This window comes from Zootoca vivipara, chromosome 6, assembly GCF_963506605.1.
Source record: "Zootoca vivipara chromosome 6, rZooViv1.1, whole genome shotgun sequence".
Taxonomy (NCBI): domain Eukaryota; kingdom Metazoa; phylum Chordata; class Lepidosauria; order Squamata; family Lacertidae; genus Zootoca; species Zootoca vivipara.
In genome coordinates this window covers 35937868-35965005 of record NC_083281.1, presented here as the reverse complement: position 1 = coordinate 35965005, position 27138 = coordinate 35937868, and the positions used below count along the sequence as shown (strand labels likewise).

The following is a 27138-nucleotide window of genomic DNA, read 5'->3' as shown; positions in this document are numbered from 1 at the left end:
TGGGGGGGTGCACAAAACTGTATATTTTGAGGAATTTCTTTGGGGGAAATGTACTGAAAAGAAGAATATTTTAGGGGAAGCACACAGATAAAATGCGTGCAGTTTAAATGTGGGGTTTTCATGCATTTTTTAAATCTGCAAAACATGGGATGGACCGCAACTATAATCGAGTCTGTGACAAGGTATGGAAAAAGGATTATCTGTTCATACCTGTTTCTTCATTTATACTGGGTGCCATCAATATGAATCATTGTCTCCATTTGAAAGGGCAGGGGTTGGGAGGCAGAATGCATTCTGTTAAGCAAATATTGTAGTTGTGTGACAAGCGTATTAATTCATCCTGGGCCTGAGAAGCTATGTTATAAAAGTATTGCTGCATGCCACCTCAATCTCCGAGCAGTGTGAGATTCTAGGGGTTCCAGGCAGAATTAACCAGGGTTTGTGTTTCCTTTGGAATGAGGTTGAGTGCAGATGGTGGTGTCTTTACGATACTGTATACAGTTTATTTACACATATCTACAGTTTGAGCCTACAATGGAGGGTTCGCAGCATGCTCTGACTCTCTTGCTTCCTAGCTTGCTGCTTTGATTCTCGCTCACATCACTCCACTCTCAGCTCTCACCCTTCTTTTTCTAACTACCAATCAGTTGAGGGAGGAGCCCTCAACCCATTTTTTGCTTCCTTTATTCCCTTAATGGCCTGAAATGTACTCGGAGTCGAGAGTGAATTTCATGCTCTTTATTCAGCTCATAGTCATCAAGGAGAAGAGGAGAAGAAGAATGGCTCTTTTCCCAAAACCATCTGCTTATATACATTATTTACACAATGGGCCTTGCGTGATTGGCTACTTCAGGGCTACACCTGTGGGCCAATTATATTGTGGATTGACTTCTGCCTGCAGCCTGATTGGCTGCTCCTACAGGCCAATCAGGTAGCAGATTCACTTCTGCCAGCCGCCTGATTGGCTGCTCCAGCAGGCCAATCAGGTTGCGGATTCACTTCCACCTGGAGTTGGATTGGGTAGCTCCCGCTGATTCTGAATCCTATTGTTCTAGGATTCAGCTCAGTACATAACACCCCTCCCCTCTAAGTTCCAGTCCTGCCCGGGAAGTTGCATTCGTAGTCCCCAAGGTCTGCTGGCCGCCTCCGTGTGCGTTGTGGCCTGGGGTGTTCCTTGGTCAGGGGTTCTGGTTCTGGCTCGTGTTCCGAGGCTGCTGGCTGTGCCGGGGCTGTCTGGTCTGGCGCCACTGAACCACTAGGTTGTGGCTCTGGTTCCGGTGTCCTTCCAGCCTCAGGGCGCCCCTCTGTGCCTACTGCTTCTGCTTCCCCTGTCCACCCCTCTCGCTCTACAGGCCTCACTGCCCTGCTGTCCCCTTGGGACCCCTCTGTCCCGCTCTCCTCCCGGGTTCCTCCTGGGAATCGTCGCCGTAGCTGGTCGCAGTGGCGGCGCCAACATTGCCCCCCTTCCGTTAGTACCTCGTACGACACGGGACCGGTCACCTTGGTGACTGTGGCGGGTACCCATGCTGGGCCTGCCCCAAAATTCTTTGCGTACACTGCGTCCTGGGCCACAAATGTCCGGGGGTTCCTGCCTTTCCCCACCACTACCTCATCCTGAGCTCTGTCGGGGTGAAGTCGGTCCAGTCTAGTTGCAAGGCGCCGGCCCATTAGTAGTTCAGCTGGGCTCCGGCCCGTCGTTGTGCTTGGGGTGCTGTGCTGTGCTAGAAGAAATGCGGCAAGGCGGTATTCCCAGTCCCCTTGTGTCATGCGGCGGAGGCTGTCCTTGGTGGTCCGCACCATGCGCTCCGCTTGGCCATTGGTGGCAGGGTGGAATGGTGCTGAGCGGATGTGGCGGATGGCGTTCTGCGCTGTGAAGGTCTGGAACTCCTCTGACGTGAATGCGGTTCCATTGTCCGAGACGAGGGTGTCAGGGAGCCCGTGGGTTGCAAAAAGCTTACGTAGTACCCGGATGGCTGCCGCCGTAGAAGTGGACGGTACCAGTGCGACCTCCAGCCATTTGGTGTAGGAATCCACCACTATGAGGAATGTTTTTCCCTGGAAGGGGCCAGCGAAGTCCACGTGCAAGCGTGACCATGGATGTCGGGCGGACTCCCAGGGCTGGACTGGGGCCCTTGGGGGATCCGGGCGGGATTCTTGGCAGGTCTGGCAGTGTTGGACCCAGGCCTCTATCTCTCTGTCAATCCCCGGCCACCACACATAACTCCTGGCAAGGGCCTTCATCCTCACTACCCCTGGGTGTGTCTCGTGTAGGGCTGTGAGGACCCTTTTGCGGAGGGGCTGGGGAACAACAACCCTGCTTCCCCATAACAGGCACCCCTTGTGGGCCGACAGTTCATGTTTGCGGTTTGTGTAGCCAGCGAATTCTGGCCCGGGGCTGCTGCTGGGCCATCCTCGCCACACCCAGTCCAGGACCCGGGAGATGACCCTATCTTTTGTGGAATGGTGCGCAACTTCTTGTGCCTGAATGGGTCGGTCGGGAAGCAGCTCCAGGGTCATAACCTCTTGCGCAGGCGCTGGGTCGGGTCCTGTTTCTGGTAGTGGTAGCCTGCTGAGGGCGTCTGCGTGGCCCATCGCCTTCCCAGAGCGGTGGATTAGTGCATACTGGTAGCCGGCAAGGAAAATTGACCACCTGAGGACACGTGGAGACAACACTTGGGGGGTCTGCTTCTCGGGGGCAAACAGGCCAAGCAACGGCTTGTGGTCAGTCACTATGGTAAAGGGCCGCCCGTACAAGAAATCATGGAATTTTTTTACGCCCTTCACGATTGCCAGACCCTCCTTGTCAATCTGTGAGTAGTTTCGTTCGGCTGCAGCAAGCGTCTGGGAGAAGTATGCCACCGGCACCTCTCTTCCATCCGGGAGTTGGTGTCCCAGGACAGCGCCGATGCCATAGGGAGAGGCGTCGCATGCCAGCACCACTGGCAGCCTCTCGTCGAAGTGTGCCAAGACCGAGTTCGAGACGAGCAAGTCCTTGACTGCCTGGAATGCGGCCCTTTGTCGCTGGCCCCACACCCAAGGGGCCCTTTTATCTAGGAGTCTGTGTAGGGGCTCCGCTACCGCTGCCTTATGGGGAAGGAAGGCATGGTAAAAGTTCAATAGTCCCAAGAATGACTGAAGTTCGGGCTTGCTCTTGGGCGCTGGGGCCTCACAAATGGCCCGTACCTTGTCACTGGTTGGATGGACCCCTTCTGCGTCCACCTTAAATCCCAGAAAGTCCACCTGCGGCACTCCCAGTAAACACTTTTCCCGCTTCACCTTGAGGCCCGCCGTCTGGAAACGGTGCAGGACGGAGCGGAGGCGGTCCTCAAATTCTTCTGGTGTGGGCCCGGCGATCAGTACATCATCGAAGAAGGGGGTGATGCCAGGAATCCCTTTAAGGAGAGAGTCCATTAGATTCTGGAATATGCCTGGTGCCACGCTAACGCCAAATTGCAGCCGCTTTACTCTGAATGCCCCTCTGTGCGTCACAATCGTCTGAGCCTCTGCTGTGGCTTCGTCCACAGGCAACTGTTGATACGCTTGGGCCAAGTCCAGTTTGCCAAAGATTTTTGACCCAGCCAGGGTGGCGAGGACATGGCTGACCACTGGCACTGGGTATGCATGGGCCGTGAGAGCCTTGTTTATGGTGCATTTGTAGTCTGCACAGATGCGGACCGAACCGTTAGGCTTGACGGGTGTGACAATTGGAGTTTCCCAGGGGGCGTTGGGCACCGGCTCCAGCACTCCTTGCTCCACGAGCCGGTCCAATTCCTCGTCTATGCGGGGTTTCAGGGCGAACGGGACCCGGCGGGCCTTGTGCCTGATGGGTCGTACAGCGGGGTCTAGCTGTAGGGCAATGGGGGGTCCTGTATATCGTCCCAATGCCCCATCGAAAACCCCTGGAAACTCTTTGCATATGGCGTCCACGTCCACTTGTAAGCTAGTGCGGTTCACCCCGGTAACGGCTAGCCCCAGAGGTCCAAACCATGCCAGTCCCAGTAAGCTAACGTAGGGGCCCTTAACTACCAGCAAGTCCAATTGTTGCTTTCGCCCTCGATATTGCACCCTGAAGGTCCCCACCCCCATTGTAGGGACCTTACGTTTCTGGAAGTCCCGGAGGGTGAATGGGGCCGGCCTTAGTTTGGGACCCCCATTAGGGCACAGTTCCCTTAATGTTCGGGCCGAGATTATGGATAGAGTTGAACCCGTGTCCAGCTCCATGCGGCATGGGGCTCCCTCTATCTGTACCTCTATATAAATTTTCTCTGTGCTGGGATGGGGTAACTGGAATACCTGGTAGTCCGTGATCTCCGTCGAGTTGCCTTGGTGCATGGTGCCGTGTGACCTGGGGCTCCTGGGTCGGTCATCTGATGCTTGTCGACGGGTGAGTCGAGCCCGACACACCCGGGCGATGTGTCCCAATTTTCGGCACTGCCTGCACTCTGCGTTGCGGAATCGACAGGTCCTCCTCTCGTGGTTCTCCCCGCAGCTTGCACAGTTCCCTCCTTCTCGTCGAGGCTGCTGTGGTGTGTGTGCTGCTTGAGTGCGCCGCTGTACTCGGTGTACTTCCTCCCTGTCAGATTCGGATTCGTCGGTGAGGTCTTCGTGGTAGACCCTCGGTTGGGATGGCGGGGCCGGTCGTGCCTCTTGCGTTGACCTCTTGGCGGCTTCGGTTGCCAGGGCTTCCTCCAGAGCAATCTGGAACGTGAGGTCTTTTTTTGCGTAGAGGCGTCGTTGCAACATCTCGTCCCTCAGGCCACCGACGAGGCGGTCACGAAGCATGTTCTCCAACTCTGAGAAGTTGCATAGCCGGGCGGCTTGGCGGAGGGAGGTCACAAACCCAGTTATGGTTTCCCCCGGGGCTTGCCGCTTTGCGTAGAAGGCATTTCGGCAAGCTACCACCGAGGGCTGTGGTGAGAAGTGCTCCTTCAGCCGTTCCATTATTGTTTTGTAAGAGACGGTAGCGACATCTCTAGGTGCAAGGAGAGCCCGGGCGATTTCAAACGTCTCCTCTCCACAGACGCTGAAGAATGTCACCCTCTTCATGGCATCGTTGGTGACTTCTTTCGCTTGCAGGAGGAAGTTGAAACGGGCGGCGTACCCTTCCCAGTCTCCTGATGCTGGTTTGAATGGCGAGAAGCTGCTGTCGGTTGCCATTCTGGGTTCCTTGGGTCCTGGAGCTGAAGCCTGGATGCACGGTGCGATGCAGCGGTGCAGCAGGTGGCGGTGCTGCGGTGCAGTGCGTGGTGGCGGTCAGCTCAGCAGGATCCCACCTTCGTCGCCAGTGAAATGTACTCGGAGTCGAGAGTGAATTTCATGCTCTTTATTCAGCTCATAGTCATCAAGGAGAAGAGGAGAAGAAGAATGGCTCTTTTCCCAAAACCATCTGCTTATATACATTATTTACACAATGGGCCTTGCGTGATTGGCTACTTCAGGGCTACACCTGTGGGCCAATTATATTGTGGATTGACTTCTGCCTGCAGCCTGATTGGCTGCTCCTACAGGCCAATCAGGTAGCAGATTCACTTCTGCCAGCCGCCTGATTGGCTGCTCCAGCAGGCCAATCAGGTTGCGGATTCACTTCCACCTGGAGTTGGATTGGGTAGCTCCCGCTGATTCTGAATCCTATTGTTCTAGGATTCAGCTCAGTACATAACATGGCCCCTTACCATTAGGCAATCACCTCACTAGGAAGCTAGCTTGGCTATTACAGGAATTAGAAGGGAGACAAGGCATACAGCCTACCTCTCCCCACCAAAAAAACTCATCTGTCTGTGTGTGCACGCCTCATTTTCACCATGTTCTCTGGCCTTGCCCGCTTTGGCTTCTGGCCTCTCCTGCTTTACTAGAATACAGCCCCCAACAGGTCTCAACTGAAATAATGCACTGTGGTGGCCTTGCAATGTCTGGGGGGATGAGCAGCAAGCAGGTGTCAAGAAGAGTGGTTAGTGAATGTCAGTGCCCTCCGACATGCTGAATTAAGATTCAGCTGTCTAATATTCAAAAGATGATTAAAATCAACAGTAGCTAAAAATAAATAAAATGCACGCAACTTCTACATGCCTGGGTGGGCTTGCCTACACAAAACTGTTTTAATCAGGTGCCATAAGAAAGCAGAGGGAAGGTGTCTGCCTGGTGTCAATAGGCAGGGGGTTCCAAAGTGTAGTGCAACTTTGGATCTAATTTTACTGATTGACTGTGAGTATAAACAAAACTCAGGCACTAGTTCTTAGTAACATCTTTGTGTTCTTTATGGCAAGGAGGGGAGAAGTCAGCTCTCTGCTGCAACTCATTTTTTTTGCTGAATTGGTGGGGGCAAGATGAGACCGGGATATATAACTGCTTTGACTTGCTGACCAAAGGCAGAGGCCAAAGCACACTACCAAGCCAGGGTTTAAAGTTTTGTTTTCTAAAAAAATTTTTTTTAGATTGCTGCACACTGCCCTGATATTTTTATGAAAGGGCGGTATCTAAATACTTTTATAATTAACATAAATAAATGCTGCTGTTCACACACATACATCACTATGCTAAAATGTTCAGCAAATCTGTCTGGGGCCTTTGTGGGACAGAGGTTCAGAGCACAGCTCCTTAAAGGAGGGACTTTATTGATGGTCCTTTCCCCCAAACACAGGATGTTCCACGGATGTTCCACGGAGATTTCAGCCCCTTTTAGCAGGCTTGGAAACACAGATTTCAGCCCCTTTTAGCAGGCTTGGAAAGGCTGTGAGCTGTTAGTGCCAGCCAACAAGCAGAGGAACTGCTCCAAAAGAAATATCACGTCAGGCCTGCCAACTGTGGAGTGCTTTCGGGATCACTCTGGTGTGGTATGTCGGCCAAAGAACTGGCAGCTGTAGAGACTGCTGGATACCCGCCAACAGCTTGACGTTGGTTCTGCAGAGGGGCATTCTGGCCACAGAGACGTCTTTCTGCTCCTGCCCAGGGCTCCATGGGCACTGCTGTAAGGTCTGCCGGCAGTCACTTGCATCTTGCGCCATTTCTCAGGGCCATTTTTGTAGGTGTAGGTTTGTGACTGAAGAGAAACTCATGCTGCTTACATGTGTGTAAAGCCATTTCCACACCATACATTTAAGGCACTATCATACCGCAGTCATGCCTCCCCCCCCCCAAGAATCCTGGGAGCTGTAGTTTGTTAAGGGTGCTGAGAGTTGTTAGAAGGCCTGCAATTCCCCTCGGAGAGCTACAATTCCCAGAGTTCTCTGGGAAAGCTAATATAGTTGTTAAAATTGCTATGAGAACAGGCGCTCTGTGCGGGGAATAGGGTTCTTCTACAATACCTTTTCAGATGCCACACATTTCCCCTACCATTTTAACAAGCTAGGAGTTAGGGTGCAGATACCAGAATAGTTAACAGAGTGGTGGGCACTGTCTCCTGTTTTACCGATGGCATCCTCTGTTTGAAGGCTGCTGGGCCAAATCTGATTTAAAGAGGAGGAGAGAGCAAGAGGGGCCTTGAAGTTGCCCATAATCTGTTAGCAGCACATAGAAAGCAGGCCGAGGAGGCACCTGTCTGTAGTCCTCCTCACTGTGGAGAGATTAGGGATGGACTGGCCATTTTGGTCACGTACATCCCGGTTGTACATGCTTCTGTGTGGATTTTAAAAGGGGGGATCCTTAGGGTCTGTGTGGAAACGCAAATATAAAATAAAGAAACAGAAGTACTTACAAGGCAGTCTGAGGGCTCCAGCGCTGACACGGTCCATTCTTTAAAAAAATTCCTTTTGAACACCAGAAGTCATTTAGTCGCTCACAGCCTGAAGTGGCTAGTGGGGGGGGGGATTTTGCTGCTGCATGCTTAGAGCAGGGCCACGTTCACACCATGCCTTTAAAGCAATCCTAGACATGACTCCTGCAAAGCATTCTGGGAGCTGTGGTTTGTTAAGGGCGCGGAAAGTTGTTAAGAGGCGTCCTATTCCCCTCACAGAGTTTCGATTCCCAGAGTTCAGAGGCATGTGCAATCTGATTGATAACTGTGTTCTAATCCAGGTTTAAATTTGGGAACTGTGAGTCAGGTCAGTTCACTTTAAGAACATGCAAAGATCTTGCTGGATCAGGCCAATGGCCTACTTAGTCCAGCATCCTGTTCTCACAATAGCCAGTCAGATGCCCTTGGGAAGTTCACAAGATGGACCTGAGCTCAACAGCCCTCTCCCCTTCTGTGGTTTCCATAGACTGGTGTTCAGAAACATATTGCCTCTAACAGTGGAGGTGTTTTTGACAAGTTTTGAAATAAAAAAAACCTGCAATTTTACACAATTTAAAGTTTGTGCAAAATTTTATTTCAATTTTGGTATAAGTGATTAAAAAAAAAAGAAGTAGAGAGAAATGTCAAAATGAGCTGAAACTCTCTAAATGTGGACTAAACAAAATTCTCTTCCATCCCTCATTAAAGTGAAACAGGCCCACACACGCATGAATAGATCCTAAACCAGAAGCACAGTCAGAATAAGATGGTGGTCCAATGAATGTCGTCAGATTTGCTGCTAAGGAAACTATTGTGGCTTTTAAGAAACAACCCAAGAGATGTACACAAGCAAGTAGATTTTGTACTATGCTATGAGACTGCAGACTGGTAGAGGGTTTTTCTTTGTTTTCTTAAGACCCAAAGTTTCTTAAGTTTCTTAAGGGTGAGGGTGGGTTGGAGTGGTTGGAGAACTTTATAACCCAGCAATCTGTTCAGCCTTGCACTCCCCTCAATGTTTTGTGTGCGAGGGGAGCTGACCTCCTCCCTGAAAGCCAAGAAGAGTACTATTCCATGCGGCGCCGTGCCCCACACTGGCCCCTTTGTTCTTCCTGCCCCACTGTGCTGCTTGTTGGTGGAGCACAAGTTTGGAACACAAGATGGTGTGTCCAGAGCAAATGTAAATATTGGATTTTCCACTGTGGTTACACAGGCAGCCTGCAGTGAATTTACCTCTCTCACTGTGAAGTTCGCACAGAGGCTTCTTTCATCTCCGGGTGTTTCATGGAGCATGGTGGTTGCTGCCAGGTTCCAGGAACCAGGAACATTCCCAACAGAGCCCTTTGTGCACTGGGGAAGATGTTTAGAAGACATTGACTTGCCCAACAGAAAGACTAGTTTCCTTTTTCTTCTTCCTGGTTTGAAGGGCTGATGAAGACTCCAGGTGAGTGGACTGCAGTGCAGGCCTCATCATCAGCCTGGATTTATACATAGGGATCTAAAGCCACGGCTAACAGGGGACGATGGCAGTGTAATAATCCAGATCCCGAGAGTGCAACAGCAATAGCATGGCCAGCTCAAGACTGAGATGAAAAACCCAAGCCCTGCAACCTGGCAGCAGCATGTGTGGTGTGACAGAGGTGTCTTACCAGCACTTGTGTCGCTGCTGCTTACCTGTGTTTTCCGTGGCTTTGGTCTTGGTGGTTGTGAGGAATAAGAACGTGCTTCTTCAAAAGACCATAAATAAGGTTGCAAATGGCTAGGTAATCACAGACTTGCTCACCTAGGGCGTACCTTTAGAAAAGCTTGTGGTTAGGATGCTCATAGATAAGGGCCGTTTGCAACTGAAATGCTGTTTATTGTATGCTTCGCTGATATGGAACTCATTTACACCCACTAGTGGTTGGGATGTGGCTTCATCACATGAGTCAATGTGTAAAAACATAAGAAACATGGACCAAAGGTAATCAAGGGTGGTAGCTGCCAAAATTAGAGTAATGGTGTAAGAAATGAAAATGTTGCTTTTCATATAAAAGCCACAAGGCCGCGGCTATGATGTTGCTTTGCTCAACACCATAGTTACTGGACAACTTCAGGCATAATGTTGCGTTGTACAAGGGCGCTAGGCAATCTCAGAGAAGCAGGCATATTGCTGATACCTGCTAGTGGTCAGAATGTGGGTGTGATAAGTAGACAAGCATCAGCAAATATAGAGATCAATTCATACTTATCTCCAGCTATTTTTGCTTGCCTTAGCATGTAGTTGTAAAGGAAATAGACCAAATAAGGGAAATAATGAAAAATGTTAATAGGGTAATTAGGCGGTCGTGAGAGGCTGAAAACTTTGTAGTCCCCACCCAAGGGGGGGGGACAAGGGAGGGACCTGCGCTTCGGGTATAGGGGATATAAGCTTGTGTCTGCCAATTTTGGGGTGTGACTACTTTTGGACACCCGCTCTTGCAAGAACGCTTTTGCAATCAATAAATTGTTTGCTGCTTCACCAATTTTGTTCAGATTTTATTTTGAAGGTCTCAGACCCACTTCTAACAGCGGTGTGGAGTTTTCCCACAACACCTGGACAGGGGAGGGGAAGGGTGGCATGCTGGTGAGGTTTGGGCCATGCAGGTCCACCAACAGGAGTGCCTGATTTGTTGTTCCACTGGTGCAGCTGCATGGCCCACACCTTGCCACAACCCTTCTCTGTCCCTGTCCAGCCAAGCAGCAGCAACGTCAGTGTTAGGAGGGTGGCTCCACAGCTCTGATACACTAAGCGTGCCTTTACTTCTCCAATCTCCGCAGGCTGAGCACTTGGCTTTCCCAGGACACATGTGTGCATCCATGTGTCAAACCCACACCATTAAAACTTCAACTCTGTAGTCCCAGGGCAACTGGCAGTTGGGGCTACGGGTGTTTTCCATCCCATATTCGTCACATGTGGCACCGTTTCTGTTCTAGAGCGGTTCATCTTCTGCCAAAAACTCTGTTATTCATCTTGCTGCCCGCCGCGATGAGATTACATAACTTGTGTAATTTACATAATTACATAATTTCCATCCTGGGCTCCTTTGGGAGGGTGGGACATTATATAAATGAATGAATGAAAGTGTAAATTGTGTTGTAATTTCCACTCCATACATTTTAATGCTAAGGAAATGCAATGCAAATGGGGAGTGAACATAATCAATTATATATCATTTTGGACTGAAAGCAACAACAACAAACTGAACGTATTGACTGGATTGATTTCCGATCCAGATGTGGGACGCATAAGTGAACATTGGCAAATTCATTTCCATCAGACTTCTCTGCACATTCTACTTGAGCCCAAGTGTTCTTTTTTGGTAGAGAGTGGGGGAAGAAAGCTTCTTTTAGTTGCTCCTTCTTTGGCTGATGGATGGGACCAAGTTGGTCTCTTCTTTAGCTTGATGTTCTTCCTAGGAGGCAAAGGGAGCAGCTCCCAACCAGCCCTTGGTCCCCTGGCCGATGGCTGTGGCCAGAGCATATTTCTCTTCAGTTCTGCAGTCCCAGGGCAATTGGCCGTTGGAGCAGAGTGCTTTTGTTGTCAGGGAGTGGGGAAGCAAGCTCCATTTCTGGTCAATGGTTGCGCCCCATCTGGACTTCCCCTTGCCTTGTTCTTCCTTGGAGGCCGAGGCTACACAGCCCTTGTAATAAATAAATGTGTGCGTGTGAAAAATATATTTTCCATGAAATGCAGAATAATGCTTCCCTTACGGAAGGAGACATTTATCACTATTATACTGTTAATTCACTCCATTTAGTCCTCTATTGCATTTTCCCTGAGATCCATTATATGTAATAAATGAATCTACTTAACTAACACGCTGGAATTGCAAACTGCTTGGGGTATATTAAAAGAAATTGCTGGCACCCTAAACAGATAACCTGCAGGGGTACGTTTATAGAAAACAAACTATATTGTTTATGGTAGAAAGCACCCTCTGGGTGATTCTGTGCCCAGGACAGAGCCAAACCAAGGCATTTTGCCCAGGCAGAGCCGCAGATGGCGGCACTGGCTCCCCAACCTCTAGTCAAGTACTGGGCTGACTGGCCCAGTTATTTTTTCACCTGATGCAGAAAATCCCACAAACACCTCTTCCTGAGATTCAAACCATGACAATAATAAACAGGTACATAACTATTTGCAGCCCTTTCATGTAACTTGGCTTTCCCAGGTGACGGCCTCCTTTTGCTTAACAACAGGGCCGGCCCAAACCCAGTGGGAAAATTACGTCTGGCACTTGTAATGTGAACAATCGTTTCTGTCCGAAACGCAGGCTTTACGTTTGCGTTACAAACCTGTCTGAAGCAGGAGCTGCTTGAAGCCACGTGTAAGAATGCGCTTCGCTCTCATTCACAAGCTAAGCAGCCCTGGGCCTGGAAGAGAAGCCATGAAATATAACTATGCACATATCCTGTGGGAAATCCTTCCATGTACAAAGCTCCTCTGTTGCCCCCCCCCCACCTCCCTCCCTAACCGTACTTAAGATATTTGTATGTGTGTGGTGAGGGAAACTCGGCACCCTTAGCAGAGCTGTGTGGAAACTTCTGTCTCTCTTCAGCTTTCCGCTCCCCCTGAGCTGCGTCACATTCAGCACACACGACTTCTCTGTCAGCCATTCCCTGGGCCGTGAGTGCATTCTTTGTTCCACAGTGCCTTAAACGCATACGGGAAGGATGTACATCTTGGGCCCACCTTGGACCTGACCTGATGTGCAATGTGTGCTCAAAGTAGCTGCTTAGAATGGTGGAAACAGGAGAGACCACTGGAGTCTTGTAGTTGTTTTGAGACCCTTTCTGGGAGCTGGTTGTTTGCCAATTACGCCAGCCCCCAAACAGGCAACTCAGGGGCATATACGGTAATTATTATTATTAGAAACATACTGAGTCAGTCCATTGGTTCATCTAGCACCGTACTGGCTCTACTGGGGATAGCTAGTGTGATGGCGACCTCCAGATATTGTTATATTTATTAACATTGATCTATTGATTGCATATGCACCAAGTGCCTCAATTTTCTAGGGACAATCCTGGGATTCCAAAAGCCATCCCAGCTTCTGATTTGATCCCAGAATGTCTCTATTTCCCCTGCCAGTGCTATTCAGTCAAAGTCTTCTGCTCATGAGTCCAACGGCATAGGGGAGAGTACAGCGCTACCAATGGCAACTTTCTGAAAAATAAGTTTGGGTCTTTTCTTCCCAGGTTTGACTACCAGGAACTTTTGCACAATTCCACCTTCTGCATCATTCCCCGAGGGAGACGCTTGGGGTCCTTCCGGTTTCTAGAAGCACTACAGGTACAACAAAAAGTGTTTTTTTTGTATTTACAGATATAAACCGGTTTAATAGTTGTTACTGTTTATCAGGCAACTGTTTCTCACAGAAGGTACAGTACAGAGAGCTGAAGAAGGAAAGTGGAAGAAAGAAACTTTCTTCCCTGCTTCCTCTTTCAGCTCTTTGCTTTTCAGAGGATTTATCCTTTTAAATATATTGGTGGGTGGGAATGTTAGTTTTTGTTTCATTCATTGCTGTCTTTATCAGAAAATGGTACTGAAGCAATCAAAATTTGTAATGTAGATCTACCTGCCCCACCTCAAGTGCACTGCAGGTATCAGCTGTTTTACGAGTCATTCCCATTTCCTCATTTCCTTACACTGTGAGATGTAATTCTTTAAACGGAAAGTGCAGTGCTTTCTCTCAGCACAATTCCTAAACTACAGTTCCTAGGATTTCTTGTGGAGGCCACGACAGTTTGTAGAGTAGATATGCCTTCAGCAAGCTCAGTTCCTTTCAATAAATGGTGTAATGGCGGGTGAGGACACAGGAAAGACTTTTCAAGCGCAGGAGTAGTGCCATCATCTGCTGAAGTACCAGGATAACTGCTGGACTCACCTGGCTCTGACCAGTGAATGAAGTGATAATACGGCTTATTTGAAACAGATTGGCACAGAGGAAGTTAAGGAAAGAGCAAAATAACCAAGCAAGACCTAGCTACTTCTTTCCTTTCCTTTGATGGGGTTACTTCTTCACACCAGCAGTTTAATGGTAACATTCTTTGCATTTCTAAGTTAAAATTGTTGCATTCCAACTGACTGATGATCTGCCATTAAAGCTTAATGTGTATGCATATCTGTATTATATACTGAAAAATAATGGCTCAACAGAGATGTGTGCTTTTTGGAATTCTCCTTGAGGGTATATGATAGTGATGGAGACATTTCTCCACTCTCTGCCACCCCCTACCAATTTTCTTGAAAACCATAACGGGAAGATCAATTGTCTGAGTATTATTTATCATCATCATCATCATCATCATCATCCAGCTATTAATTTAGGGAAAGCCTTATCAAAAGAAGCAAAACCCCTCCACATTTCTATATAGTGCTTTTTTCCTGGGGGTATGCATACCCCTAAACATTTTGTGAATCTAAGTTTGGCCTCATTGAGGGACAGTATTTCAATATGAGTAGGAAAATGAGAGTACCCCTAAACATTTTTTTAGAAAAAAAGCACTGTTGCTATATATGTCTCTTACTTGAGAATTGGATGTCCTAGTACATCGCTCCCCTGAAACAAGCGATAGCATTTTATTTAGCTTAATCTCCAATTGAGCATACATTCCCCAAGCCTCTCCAAGCCCGTTTTCTTTATACTAGGTTGCTGCAGAGGTTCAGGTTGTGTGTATGTGATTCCCACGTACAAACAGGCTCATCTTATGGCAGCTCAGCCAAAGTGTGTAGGAACAGCAACAGAGCACTTGTATGATACACAGAGGTTGCAATTAAATCACTCTTCCTAGCACAGCAGGAATTTCAAAGGCTGCAACCCTGTGCACACTTACCTGGAAGTAATCCCCACTGAGCACAGTGTGGCTTGCTTTTGAGGAAGCATGCATGGATTTCTGTTGTTCATCCTAAAGCTACCTCTGCCTGCTTCCCCACCTCACCCCTTGCACAGCTCTCTTTCTTCTGTCTCTTTGATCTCTGTTCCTCGTCTCTCATTGATCCAGGCCGCCTGCATCCCGGTGCTGCTCAGCAACGGCTGGGAGCTGCCATTTTCAGAGGTGATCGACTGGAGCAAATCAGCCATCGTCGGGGATGAGAGGCTCCTGCTGCAGGTAACAATGCCTGCACTGTGTTAACAACCCAAGCCCAGCCGGCAGCCTGGTACAAGAAGGCACAGCATAAGCGGTCCTCTGTGCAGGGCTGTGCTTTTCACACCGAGCACTGTAGGCTTACTGTATAGCAGCAGGCGAGATTGTGAGATCATCACGGCTCTGGCCTGAACTGGTTCTTGGCAGATCGTGCATCTGAAGAGTCCATGAAGGAAATGGGTGCATTGACAGGAGCAGTGCCTGAAATAATGAAAGACATCTAAGCAGTTATTTGCAGAGGGTGATATCCAGTGCTTTTTTTCTATAAAAAAAAGTGTTTAGGGGTACTCTCGTTTTCCTACTCATATTGAAATACTGCCCCTCCATGAGGCCAAACTTAAGAGTCACAAAATGTTTAGGGGTATGCATCCCCCCAGATAAAAAAGCACTGGTGATATCCAACTAAGGCCCCGTCTGCACCGTACATTTAAAGCACTGGTTTTAACAGCCATGCTTTCCCTGCAAAGATTCATGGGAGCTGTAGTTTCGCTAAGGGTCCTGAGTGTTGTTCAGAAACCCCTATTCCCCTCACAGAGCTACATTTTTCAGGAAGGTATGGCAATGCTCATCACCCTTAACGAACTGTAGTTCCCAGAATGCTTTGGGGGAAGCCATGGGTGTTAAAGTGGTATGATCCTGTCCTAAATATAAGATGCAGAAGTTGCCTAACAGTTTTTATTATGGCATGAGCTTTTGTGGACTGGAGTTGATGTATGGAGTGCAAGCCTAAATTGGAAGGTCTTATGTGTGTGCGCGCGTGTGCATGCCTGCCCACCCCACCCCCTGCACAATAGTTAGTGGTGAGGTCAGAATAATGAAATGCAAAAACTACAGGCTGTGACCATTACATTAAAACTTAAATGTACAGTGACCTAAGCATTGCTAATGGTAATACAAAATTCCTGGCACTGGTGGAGCAATTAACATCTATATTGGGTTAAAAAACCTGTTCTCTTGATTCAGGTCATAGGTGATAATATTGTATTTCTTAAAATAGTGGTATCATGCCGGAGTCTCCCTTTGAAGCGCATAGTAACTTATTTCATTGCCCTGACCACAAAATGTCATTTCCAAAGGTTTTATAGACTCCCTCCCCCCAAGTTCAGAATATTCAGACTTCCCAAGTATGAAAAATGTAACCTGCACGATGCATCTTTCAGGCAATGCCTGCTGTGCAGCTTGTTTGGCTGACTCAACATCTTTACCCTTCACTTCTGAGGGGCCCCGCTGCTCCTGGTTTTAAAGCCAGTATGTTGGGTATATATTTGTGATTGGTCATAAATCACTCTGCTTCCTCCCCCCCCCCACCTCCTCACAGATTCCATCTACAGTCCGATGTCTCCACAGCGACAAGATCCTGGCCTTCCAGCAGCAGACCCAGTTCCTGTGGGAAGCATACTTCTCCTCTGTGGAGAAGATTGTGCAAACCACCCTTGAGGTAAGCCACAAGAGCCTGGGCAGCTGATTCCTTCGATGGGCCAGCTCCTTGTTCAATGTTAATTGTTGCTGAATGGTTTGGATTGAAGAGAGGAATACTGCAGGAGGCTGACTTTGTCATTGATGGGGAATCTATTTTGGCCGGCCGGCCAGATCCTTATCTCCTTACCCCTGGAGGGCCCAAAGAGACAGCTGGGTGGGGTCTGACACACTAACCAAGAATTGCCGTGTTGGAACAAACCAAAATGCCCATGGCGTTCAGAACCTGGCTTTCAGCAGAGCTACAGCAGATGTTTGCCAGCAGGGCATATGATGTTGGCAACCACTCCCTGGCTACAGCCTCTGAGACCATTTTATCATCCATGCCAAGTCCTCATTGACTGGACAGATTTGCAGAGGAAAAGCCTGTCATTTGGCTTGCACATACAGCATTTTTTAATAATAATAATAATAATAATAATCCGTTTATGTAAGTGAGCATCACCTTTCAGTGAAACTGAAAGGAATAAGAGGAAATGTCTCCAGAGGCCATGGCTATTGCTGGTCATAGAACAGTTGTAGACAATTCTGCATTGTTTAGTGGCTGAAAAATTACGGGAAATTATGCCTTGATCAGGAAGCCTGGTGATGCATGGGAACTTCCAGAGCTGCACTCCTTGCCCTGCTGTTCCCAGCATTAAAGGAAACTGAAAACATTTTCACTGCACACTTTTATTTGAAACTGTAAGAAGACCTGTGCTGCATTAGACCGAAAGATCTGCCTGGTCCAGCATTGTTTCCTCAAAGCAGCTCAACAAATGCTTCTGGGAAGCCATCCAGGAAAACCTGAAGACAACAACCTCCCTTTGTTTGCCCTCCCCTCCCCCCCCCAAAGCTAGCAGTGTTCAGAGATAGACTGCCTCTAGATGGGAAAGTTCTGTAGGAATCATGACTAATAGTTGCTGGTAGACTGATCTTCCTCCATGCATTTGTGAAATATATTAAAACCACCTAAGCCAGGAGTCATCATGGTGTTTTGGTGGCAGTGAACCCTGCAAGTGCATCAAGTGAAATAGTGCTTCCTTTTCTCTGCTTTGAAGCATTTTATATTTTTTTAAAAAAACACCTCAAGTTTCTTTCCAACCTTTCTTACATAATAGAACCCAACATTGCAGGCACTGATCAGATCTAGACCTGCTTAGTTTCAGCAAGGTGGTGGTCCCATGTGCCTTCAGATTATATACACAGCCTACCCTACAGCCCACCCACTTCAGTACTTTACCCTGAGTTACAATATTATGAGAGGAGGGATCTTCATCAACTCTTTCCATGTCATTCATAACTTGATAGTGCTGTGTCGTGCCCGCCATTTGTCTGTTGTTGATGAATGAATGGCTGTTGTTGTGGTCGAGGAAAGACTAGAGAGATTGATCAGGGGTGTCTGGGGCAATACTGAACCAAAAGCATACTCGGATCCCCCATGTACTGATTAAGACAAGTCAAACAAACCTTGCAAAACTGAAGACAGTGAAAACAAAGCAACATGCTTTGTACCAAGGCCTCTGGGCCTCTGCAGGTGAAGCCTGGAAATCGTTTTGGAACACCTGATCTGCTGGTTCAGTCCTGAACTCTTGGCAGTACCTTGTCTCCAATGTGAGAAAGATAAGTAAGATTAATATTCCAAGAGGTCAGCTGCAAATAAATTAAGATTAGAATTTCAGGAAATCAGCGGAATTGCAGACTTTAACATGGTGTTTAGATCCATAGCTTTTCAAAGCAAACACACAGACCACATTTCCCTTAAGGCCCAGTGAGCAATTGGGCTGCATCCAGTGCTGTAACAGGTGTCAGCCTGATCAGTGCCTGTAATTGTGTCATTGTCTACTGACTACCCCATGAAAGTCTCTCAAAAAGGGGAAGAGCTGGTTCCTTTCAGTCCAGGCAGGAATAGAAAGAATTAGGACAACCTCATTGTTTGTTTCCATGCCTGGTTAGCAGCAGGATAAGCAAAGTGGTGAGAACTTAGATGAACCCCTGCAGTTTACAGCTGCTTGTCTAAACCTGAACACCTGAGCCTTCAAATATTCCCTGAGGTAACTCAGCAAAAGGGCAGAGGCTCAGGTCCTTACCCACGGGGACCACTTCCCTTTGCAAACTGTCCCAAGAGATGCTGAGTCTGGCTACAGGTGACAATCACCAATCCAGGGTTCTGCTCAACAGGAATTCTGAAACCCCCCTCCAAAAAAAAAAAAAAGGCAGGGAAATTTGGGTTGGAGAGAGAAATAGCACATACAGATAAAGTATTGTTGGCAGCCTTTTTTCATTCCTTGCTAATGGAAGCTGCTTGTCAGGTGAGGTGGAGCCGCTACGCTAGCTTCCCCGCAGGTGACCAGCAAGATGGTTGGTGAGGTGCAAATGCACCAGCAGGAACACCAAATTTGCTCCATCTGAACATTTTCATTGTGCAGATCTCCCTGCTGCGTCTCCCCCACCGACTCTTCTTCCCAGTAAGCTGCAGGGGCCCTCCTGCTGGGAAGCGGGCTTCGCGGCTCCTAGCAAGCCATTTCTGCTTGTTTATCTCCCTCTTCTAAACAGCTAATCTGCTTTGACCCCTTCCCCTCTCAACTCCTGGGGAATATTAACCAATATTTTAAAAACAGATAAGAGAATGATAGCCACCAGTCCCTGTTTCCCTGTGTGTTTGCTTATTATGTTCCTCTCCATTTTTCTCTGCCTGCCTCCAAAGGGGCCTTTGGAATTATTATTATTATTATTATTATTATTATTATTATTATTATTAAATATTTATTTATATACCATCTTTTCCCCTGATGGGACTCAAGGTGGCTTACATATAATAAGAACCACTAAGAACATAGGAGAAACAGTCATTGTAAAACCATATACAGTACATATTTAGACCATGCCAATAATTGCAATAAAACAGCCCTTCCATTGAAAGCAGCCAGTTCCCCAAAGCCTATTGAAACAAAAAAGTCTTCACTTGCCAGCAGAAGGACAAGGAGTCTAGTTTCTCTAGGGAGGCAGTTCCAAAGACCGGGAGCAGCCTGTTTCATGTGCTGCTTTGTGCATGCATGTAAAATATAGCGAGGTTCTTGCCCCATTGTAGGAAGGGCTATAGCAGGGGCGGGGAACCTTTCTGGCCCGATGGGACAGTTCTTTTTCAGCCCCACTTCCCAGGCCAAATTTGACAGGTGTCAATCATCTGTCAATTATCAGGCACCATGTGGGAAGGAGCCAGCAGTGAAGCAGTCTTCTGCAGGATTAAATGCTCTGCTCATCAGCCGATGAGTGTAGGGTTCAGTCCTGCTATCTGCATCACCAGTGTGTGTTCCCTGCAGGGAGTGTGCAGGTGGACCAGCACTTTGCAGCTATGGACTCTGTTCATCAGGTAGGCGTGGTTTCAGGGGGGAATAGCCTTTTGGGTCAAATTGAACACCCTTGCAGGCCAAGACTGGCCAGCAGGTCAGAGGTCAAAAGCCCCCCCCAAAGTTTTTCCCCACCTGCCATAAGGTAACTATGGAAGCTCACCCCCCCAGGTGAATTTTGAACTGGGGTTTCTTGGCTTGCAGTTCAGACTCTGAGTGTCTATGTGCCCCTAATCCACCCTTCCTTACCTTGAAGTGAGGAGGGCAGTTTGCAGATGATCTCATAGGCCAGGTGACACCCTCTCATCACCTGCCAGGTGCTGACAGCTTCAGGAGCGTAATGCTGCTTGCGTGATGACAGCTTTCTTTCTCTTTTGTTAGATCATAAAGGATCGGATATTTCATCAGGAATCCCGCCCAAAGTTCTTCTGGAACGCCCTTCCAGGAGGGCTGCTGGCACTGCCAGAATACTCCACTCACCTCAATGACTTCCCTTTCTACTATCTGCAACATGGTATGGGACTCTTCCCCCCCCCCCCCCCGCCACCACCCCCACTGTCACTTAACACATCACATTATGCCTTCACTTTGCTTTTTATTCCATTAGAGATGGATAAATCTGTCAGTTTCAGTTTCCCTTCTGTTCTCTCCCCCCCACCAACCTTAAGTTCATTTCCACATCATCCTCATGAAAATTTTCTCCATTTTAGCAATTCCCCCCCCCAGGATGATACATTCTGTATTGTTATTTCTCCCAATATGTGTACTTTTATGTGTATTTTCTCTTAATATGCACATTTTTGTACAGTGGTACCTTGGTTTCCGACCGCAATCCATTCTGCGGAGGCGGTCGCTCACCGAAGGCACACTTCTGTATGTGCGCGAAGCGCCGATAGATTGCTTCTGTGCACGTGCTGTGCAGATCACTTCTGCACATGTGCAAGCTGTGCATATCGCATCTGCGCATCCGATGCCACGGAACCCGGATCTAAACACTTCCGGGTCCGTGGTGGTCGCTTGCCGAAGCAGTTGCTCGCCAAGGTAGGCGTAAACCGAGGTTTGACTGTACATGTGGCTTGGTTGGATAACTGAATCACAAGTGCAATTTTTGATTTATTTTGTAAAATTTGCATAATACTTTGGAAAGCATGAACTGAACCGAAATTCCCACGCATCCTTAATTATTACAATAACAATTACTGTCTTATTTATGCACAGTCCTTACTGTGATGCCTGAGTGGGTGACTCCCCCTACAAATTTTTGCTATATCCTCTGTAAACCTTGTAGCTTATCCTCTTGTTTTTCCCCCAGTGCTCCCATTTTAGCTACAGTTCTGCCAGCACCCGGCAGCTGCGCTTGCTATTAGAGGGAACGATGGTTATTACTGCACCATCAGGGCACATCCTTGCACAGAGGCAACCTAAACAAGCCTATATTCCCAAGGAGCCTGAAAGCAATGGAAGGGATTAAACGAAGTTATGAAGGGTAGAGCAGGCAGGGCTGCCCACCTGTCAGTCACACCTGATGCCACAGTGATGGCAGGTGATGCTTCCCTTTGAAGGCCAGATTGACAAGGCTTCAAAGTGAATTGCAGAGCTTTCAAACAGCCCTTTGTCAACATCCTCACACAGGGATGTTTACAAAGGGCTTTCAGGACCCCCCCCCCCCACATTTCTCCTTCAAACTGTGGAGGTTTTCAGGAGAAGAGGGGGAGTGTTGGAGGTGCATTCATACCCACCCTTCACACTTCTCCTTTAAACCTTAGCAGAGGTTTGGAGGAGAAACTCAAGGAGCGTTTGAAAGTCTTGAGCAAGGTGCGCTCCTATTGCTCATCCGCTGATGGGTGGGAGCGCACATTCAGATGCCTCCCCTCCATGTTTGTCCTTCAACCTTCTGCTGAGGTGTGCACTAGAAATAGAGAAGGGGGCAAAAAGATAATAGCAACGCCAACTGTCTGGTACGTAATGGGTGGGTAGGTGCTGCTACAACAGAGCAGTGGCATAGTGTGGGTTGCCGGTGCCGGGGGCATGGCAAGTGTTCTGCACCCCCCAATGGACTGGGCAGCAAGGGTGGGGGCCTGCACCAGGACGGCCCAGGCAGAGCCCACACAGAGGGTGAATGGAGCCTGCCCCAAACAGGCTCCTGCCCCTCTGCCTCCACCCACCTGCCCACTAGACCAACCCACCTGCCTCCGTGCCTCAGCTGCAAAGGCTCTGTACCTGTCGTAGGGGTACCTGGTTGTATCCGCTCAAAAATGTGCACCAGGGGCCATGGTCCCCCTATACCCACATGCTATGCTTCGGCAATAGAGACCCAGTTCCTATGCCATGCCTAATTGAACTCCTGATGAGATGGTATCAGCTGGAGGAGGCCTTCCTGCAGGGTGCAGTGATAGGTACTGAGATGATCTTTTAGGTTTCCTGGTCCCAAGTCGTACAGGGCTTTATACACCTTGAGCAGCCAGTGCGATTCTTTTAGCAGCAGGAGCATCACATGATGGGCGATATTCCACCCCAACGATCCCCCAAGCCACTCCTTTCCACCCTCCTCTCCCTCTTTGCCCTTTCCTCTATTGTTTTGTGTTGCATTACAGATGGCAAGTTCCTTGGGACAGGCAGGGCTACATGGAAAAGGTGGGGCACGAGGAGCAGTCTTGGTATTTCATACTAATCGTGTTTGTTTCCCCCTGTAACAGGATCCAGCCCCTCCAACAAATTTACAGCATTCATCCGTGCTGTCTCGCCTATTGTCTCCCTTTCTCAGCCCATCCTCAAGCTCATCCAAGCTGTCTCCGGGTCCCAGTACTGCGCCCAGGTAAGCAGGAGGTGTGGCTTGTCCTACGGTAATACAGTGGCTTTCTGGGAGAACTCCACACCCTGACTTCTAGGTTCTACCACCTTGTCCCCACCTTTATTCTTTCCACCATTCAGTGGAGTAAGGTAACTTTAGATCCAGGTCTTAATGCTGTTATCAGAGGAGCAGAGGGGAGAGGAACTGTTTTGATCATGCCTGCAGAACCTTTGGCCCTCCAGATATCGCTGAACTACAACTCCCCTCATCCCTGGGCATTGGCCATGTCTGCTGGGGCTGATGGGAGTTGTAGTTCGGCGACATCTGGAGGCTCAAAGGTTTCCCTGGACCTGTTTTATATGCTCATATGTATTACATCACTTGCATCAAATGGTGGTACACAAACTCTGCTGCATTTGGGTGGTCCTTGTGCTCATTCTGCTGAACAGGGCTGTGGGCTTCTGCCCTAAAGTCCTGCCTTGATGGTGCCAATGTAACAATTCCTGTACTACTGCTGCTCCCCTTTAAAAAAAACAAATCTCCAGTAATCTTTGATGAAGTGAGACATTCTTCTGCCCCTCCATAAATATGCACCCAAATGCACCAAGGCAAAATGTCAGAGATGGTAGATTTCTTCCCCTGGAATGCTTGGCAGCTTGGAGGAAGCACTTGGGTGGGCATAAAGCCACCGCCGCTGCCAGCAGGTGCTCACCTCTCCTTCTACCTGCGGGGCAAGTCCTGTCAGCAATTATGTCTTGCTGAAGAAGAACTCTGCCAACAGGCCTCACCCATCTCAGGCCACCCCAGGTGCTCAGAAATGCACAGCAACAAATTGGCCCGGGCATGGCGGGCTAGGATGCCCTTGCACCCTAGATCCAGGCCACATTTACTCTGAAGTAGGGGTAGGGGAGAGAGTTGATTAACCTCGCATATGAAGTGTGAACTAAATTTGCACTTTCCAAAGCAGTGTGCAAACTGGTACGCCACCTTTCTTTCCACATGTGTGCTTCTGCGAATTCTGAGAGGCAGCTCTCCAGCCAAGTAACGTGTACAGTGTCGATAAAAAAATATGTCAGTGAAAGTGACATTCAAAAATGCATCGTATTAGGGGGAATGGCTTGGCAAAAATGTGTCTGTTGGACGGAACGACACATGAAAGTACAGTATATTTTAGGGAAAAAATCACAGTAAAATGCTACTGAAATTTCATAAGGCCCTTTATTTATTTATTTTTAAAAATAATTATACTTTTATGCAGAAACATAGAATTATAGAGTTGGAAGGGACCATGAGGCTCATCTAGTCCAACCCCTTGCAATGGAGGATACTTTTGCCCAATGTGGGCCTCGAACCCACGGCCCTGAAATTAAGAGTCTCATGCTCTGCCAGCTGAGAACTGAACTTGTCGGAGGGAACTAAGAGAAAGTGAATTTATAGATTAATCAGGGGGTCCATTTTACTTCAGCTGAACTTGTTCAAAGTACATATGTTCAGTCTTAGGTGGTATGTGGCATGTGGCAGACAGAAGACTGGGTTTTCTCTGGCGAGAGGCTGGGCTGACCCAATATATTTTGCTGCCTGAAGCCGAGTAGCAAATGGTGCATCCTTTCTCCCAAATCAAAGTGTATCACACTCAAGGCAGGTCAAGTCATTATGCCCCATGAAGCAGATGGAACACCCCCCTGTATACCTCCCTGCTTCTAAAAGAATGCGATAATAAGAAATAGCTACCGGTTTGCCCTTTAATGACACCCAGTAGCCTGAGGCTGCAGCTTCATTCTACCTGATGGTAGGGCTGGCCTCTGAGAGAGGCCCAGCTCCCTTGTTCAGTCATGCCACAAAAGATTGTGGCTTTGGGCTGCCTCCCAACGATGTTGCTGGAATACCAACCCATAAGATGGTTGCGAGGAGAAAGCAAGATATTGATCTGCAACCTATTGACAACCCTGAGGTAGGGCGGGAAAGAACAGGGGAAGCCCACAAAAATGCAGCTGTTCTGGTCTTACCCAAGCAGAAGCAGTGCGTATTGAGGTGTCATCCACAATGGCATGGCACCAGCTACAACCAGGAGTTGAGGCAACCAGTTCTAAACAAGCACAGTGCACACTGCACAGTGGAAATTCAGCTCTTCCCTTCTGATTTGCTACTCTTAATTTTTTAAAAAACATCTCAGCTGTGTACACACCATGGGATTTAAAGCACCTTTCCCCAAGAATTGTGGGAAGTATAGTTTGCTAAAGTTTCTGGGGATTGTAACTCAGTGAGACTTTATTGTGCATGGTCCTCCCTGCCCTACTATTTTATTGTTTACGATACCGAGGATCATGTTTTGGTTGGCAAAGTGGAGTCTTGTGCTTTTTCTAGGGATGGAGCAAAATCCATCTCCATTTTGTGTCTTTAAAAATAATAATATGGACTCTGCAGGACGAATATTTAGCTGAGTCAACCTGCAATGAAATAGCGGAATTGTGATAGCCAGTCTTGTGCAAAACTACCATATCATTAGCATTTAAAAGGCTGATATAGTTCCCCCCCCTTTTTTTAACTTTGTGAAGACCTTGAGAAATTAGCTCCTTCAACCTGGCTTCTTGAATACAGACATGCCTCCAGCCTGCACCAGTCAGTGGAAGTAGGAACCCTCTTTTTGTCACTTGGGCCTCTGAAAATAAAATGTCCATATTGGGCAAGTGGAAATAGGGGTGTGGCAATAGAGAGCAGCCAATGAAACACAACCTCACAAGTGACCAGTTGCCCACCCCTCCACACCAACTGTGACAGAAGATGCACCGTGGCTCATTTTTACAAATAGGATTCTCCATGGTATGGGGAAATCTGCATTAAGTGTAACGAAAGTATGGGCTGGCATTCCATTGCGATGATGATACCCTGTGGAACCTGCCGCTAACATGCACATACAAGTCACTGAGATCACACAACAGCTCTCCCGTGTGAAATTGCACAATAAACTCACAGCTGGAAGCTTGCTAGGTGGCCTAAGAGGCACCTTCCTTGAGTTCATGACTGAGTGCAAGAAACTCTGAAAAGGAAAAGGAAAAAAGTGTAAGGTAGCCCACCACAATAATTTCTCTTCTCATCCACGAGTTCCCTGCACAATACATGGCAATCCCCGTGAGGGACAGCTGCAGTTTCCTGCATTGCAGGGGGTTGGACTAGAATGATCCTCAGATTCCCTTCCAACTCTATGATTCTATGTTAATAGCTTCAGGATGGCCAAATTAACATAAGTTAAAGCTGCTAGAGATGTTTGCCTCATGAGAAAAATTATTTGCATCCTTGGGGAAATGCTGTAGTTCAGGCATCCCCAAACTGGGGCCCTCCAGATGTTTTGGCCTACAACTCCCATGATCCCTAGCTAAGAGGACCAGTGGTCAGGGATGATGGGAATTGTAGTCCAAAACACCTGGAGGGCAGAAGTTTGGGGATGCCTGCTGTAGTTAAGTGTACACGCCATACATTTAAAAGCACATAGCTTCCCCACCAAGAATCCTGGGAACTGTGATTTACCCCTAACTGAGCTACAGTTCCCAATGCCTTTAACAAACTACAGTTCCCAGGATTCTTTTTTTAAAGGAGGGGGTGCCTTGTGCTTTAAACCCATAAAGCACATGTTTTGCATTCAGAAGATCCCAGGTTCAGCTCCCAAGCTCTCCAGACAGGGCTCTGAAAGATCCCTGTCCGAAACCCTCGAGAGCCCCTTCCATAGCCATCGTAGATCATGCTGAGTCGATGGAACGATGCGCTCGCCTGCTGCAAAAGGCCTCTTCCTATGTCCCTGCGTTAACTTTCTAGCTCATGCAGAAGGCGAAGAAGATGTGGAGTGGGAAACTCAAATCACTGGAGAAATATAAAGCCTTCTTGCTAAATTAAACGAAATAGACCCATTACAATAGGCGCTCTCCCCCACGAGAGTCTTTTATTAGCAACGATGCTTTGCTTTTAGTAATAATATTGAGGTTGTATTAAAGCGCATACTCTAGATGTCATCTATTAGAGCGGAACTGTAATTGCTTCTAGCATGGTAATTATATGGTCGGCGGTAAGTATTCTTTTCTAAAAGGAAAAAAAATATTAGAGATACAAACATAAAAATAAATCCTTTGAAATAGGATGTGGGGCAGGATAGTGGGTAGGCTAAACACAAAGACAGTTGCCATCAATCCAGGGAAAGTTTCTCATAAAACGGAGCCCAAGGCCCAAACCTGACATGACGCCATTCATGCAGGCAGGGAAGGTTTTCTTTCAGCCTGATAATGCTTCTTGCTTGCCTCAGTGGGAGGTGTGTGTGTAAGTCAATATTCTTGCTCTGCCCACTTTTGCCCCTGACTCCGCCCACTACTGGAATTTTACCTGGAAAGTTGCCTAGAAGGGAATGTACCGTACCTTTCCATCTATAAGACGCCCCCATGTATAGGACACCCGCTATTTTGGGGGACCCTAAGAAAATGGGGGGAGATGGCACGGAGTTGTTGAGCTTTCTTGCGGAGGATTGCCCAGAGTTGTTGAGTTGTTTCTCACCCACACACGTCACAAAATCTGCCTCCTGTCTGTCCCATCGCCAGAAGACACTGCCTATCTCCCACCCAACTGCCAGGGTGTCAGCCAATCCACACCACCCATTGACGCAGCAACCAGTAACATGCACAATA

The 27138-nt window shown here is 48.1% G+C and overlaps 1 protein-coding gene across 2 annotated transcripts in view; it reads left to right on the top strand.

Annotated features, from left to right (window-relative positions):
- EXTL1 (exostosin like glycosyltransferase 1) overlaps positions 1-27138 on the top strand; it is a 72605-nt gene that overhangs the window by 35199 nt on the left and 10268 nt on the right. For both annotated transcript variants that reach the window (XM_035118062.2, XM_035118061.2), the window contains 5 exons: positions 12926-13019; positions 14732-14839; positions 16194-16313; positions 20062-20194; positions 22377-22495. In XM_035118062.2, the coding sequence (XP_034973953.1) occupies positions 12926-13019; positions 14732-14839; positions 16194-16313; positions 20062-20194; positions 22377-22495 (574 nt within the window). The remainder of the gene's footprint in view (positions 1-12925; positions 13020-14731; positions 14840-16193; positions 16314-20061; positions 20195-22376; positions 22496-27138) is intronic.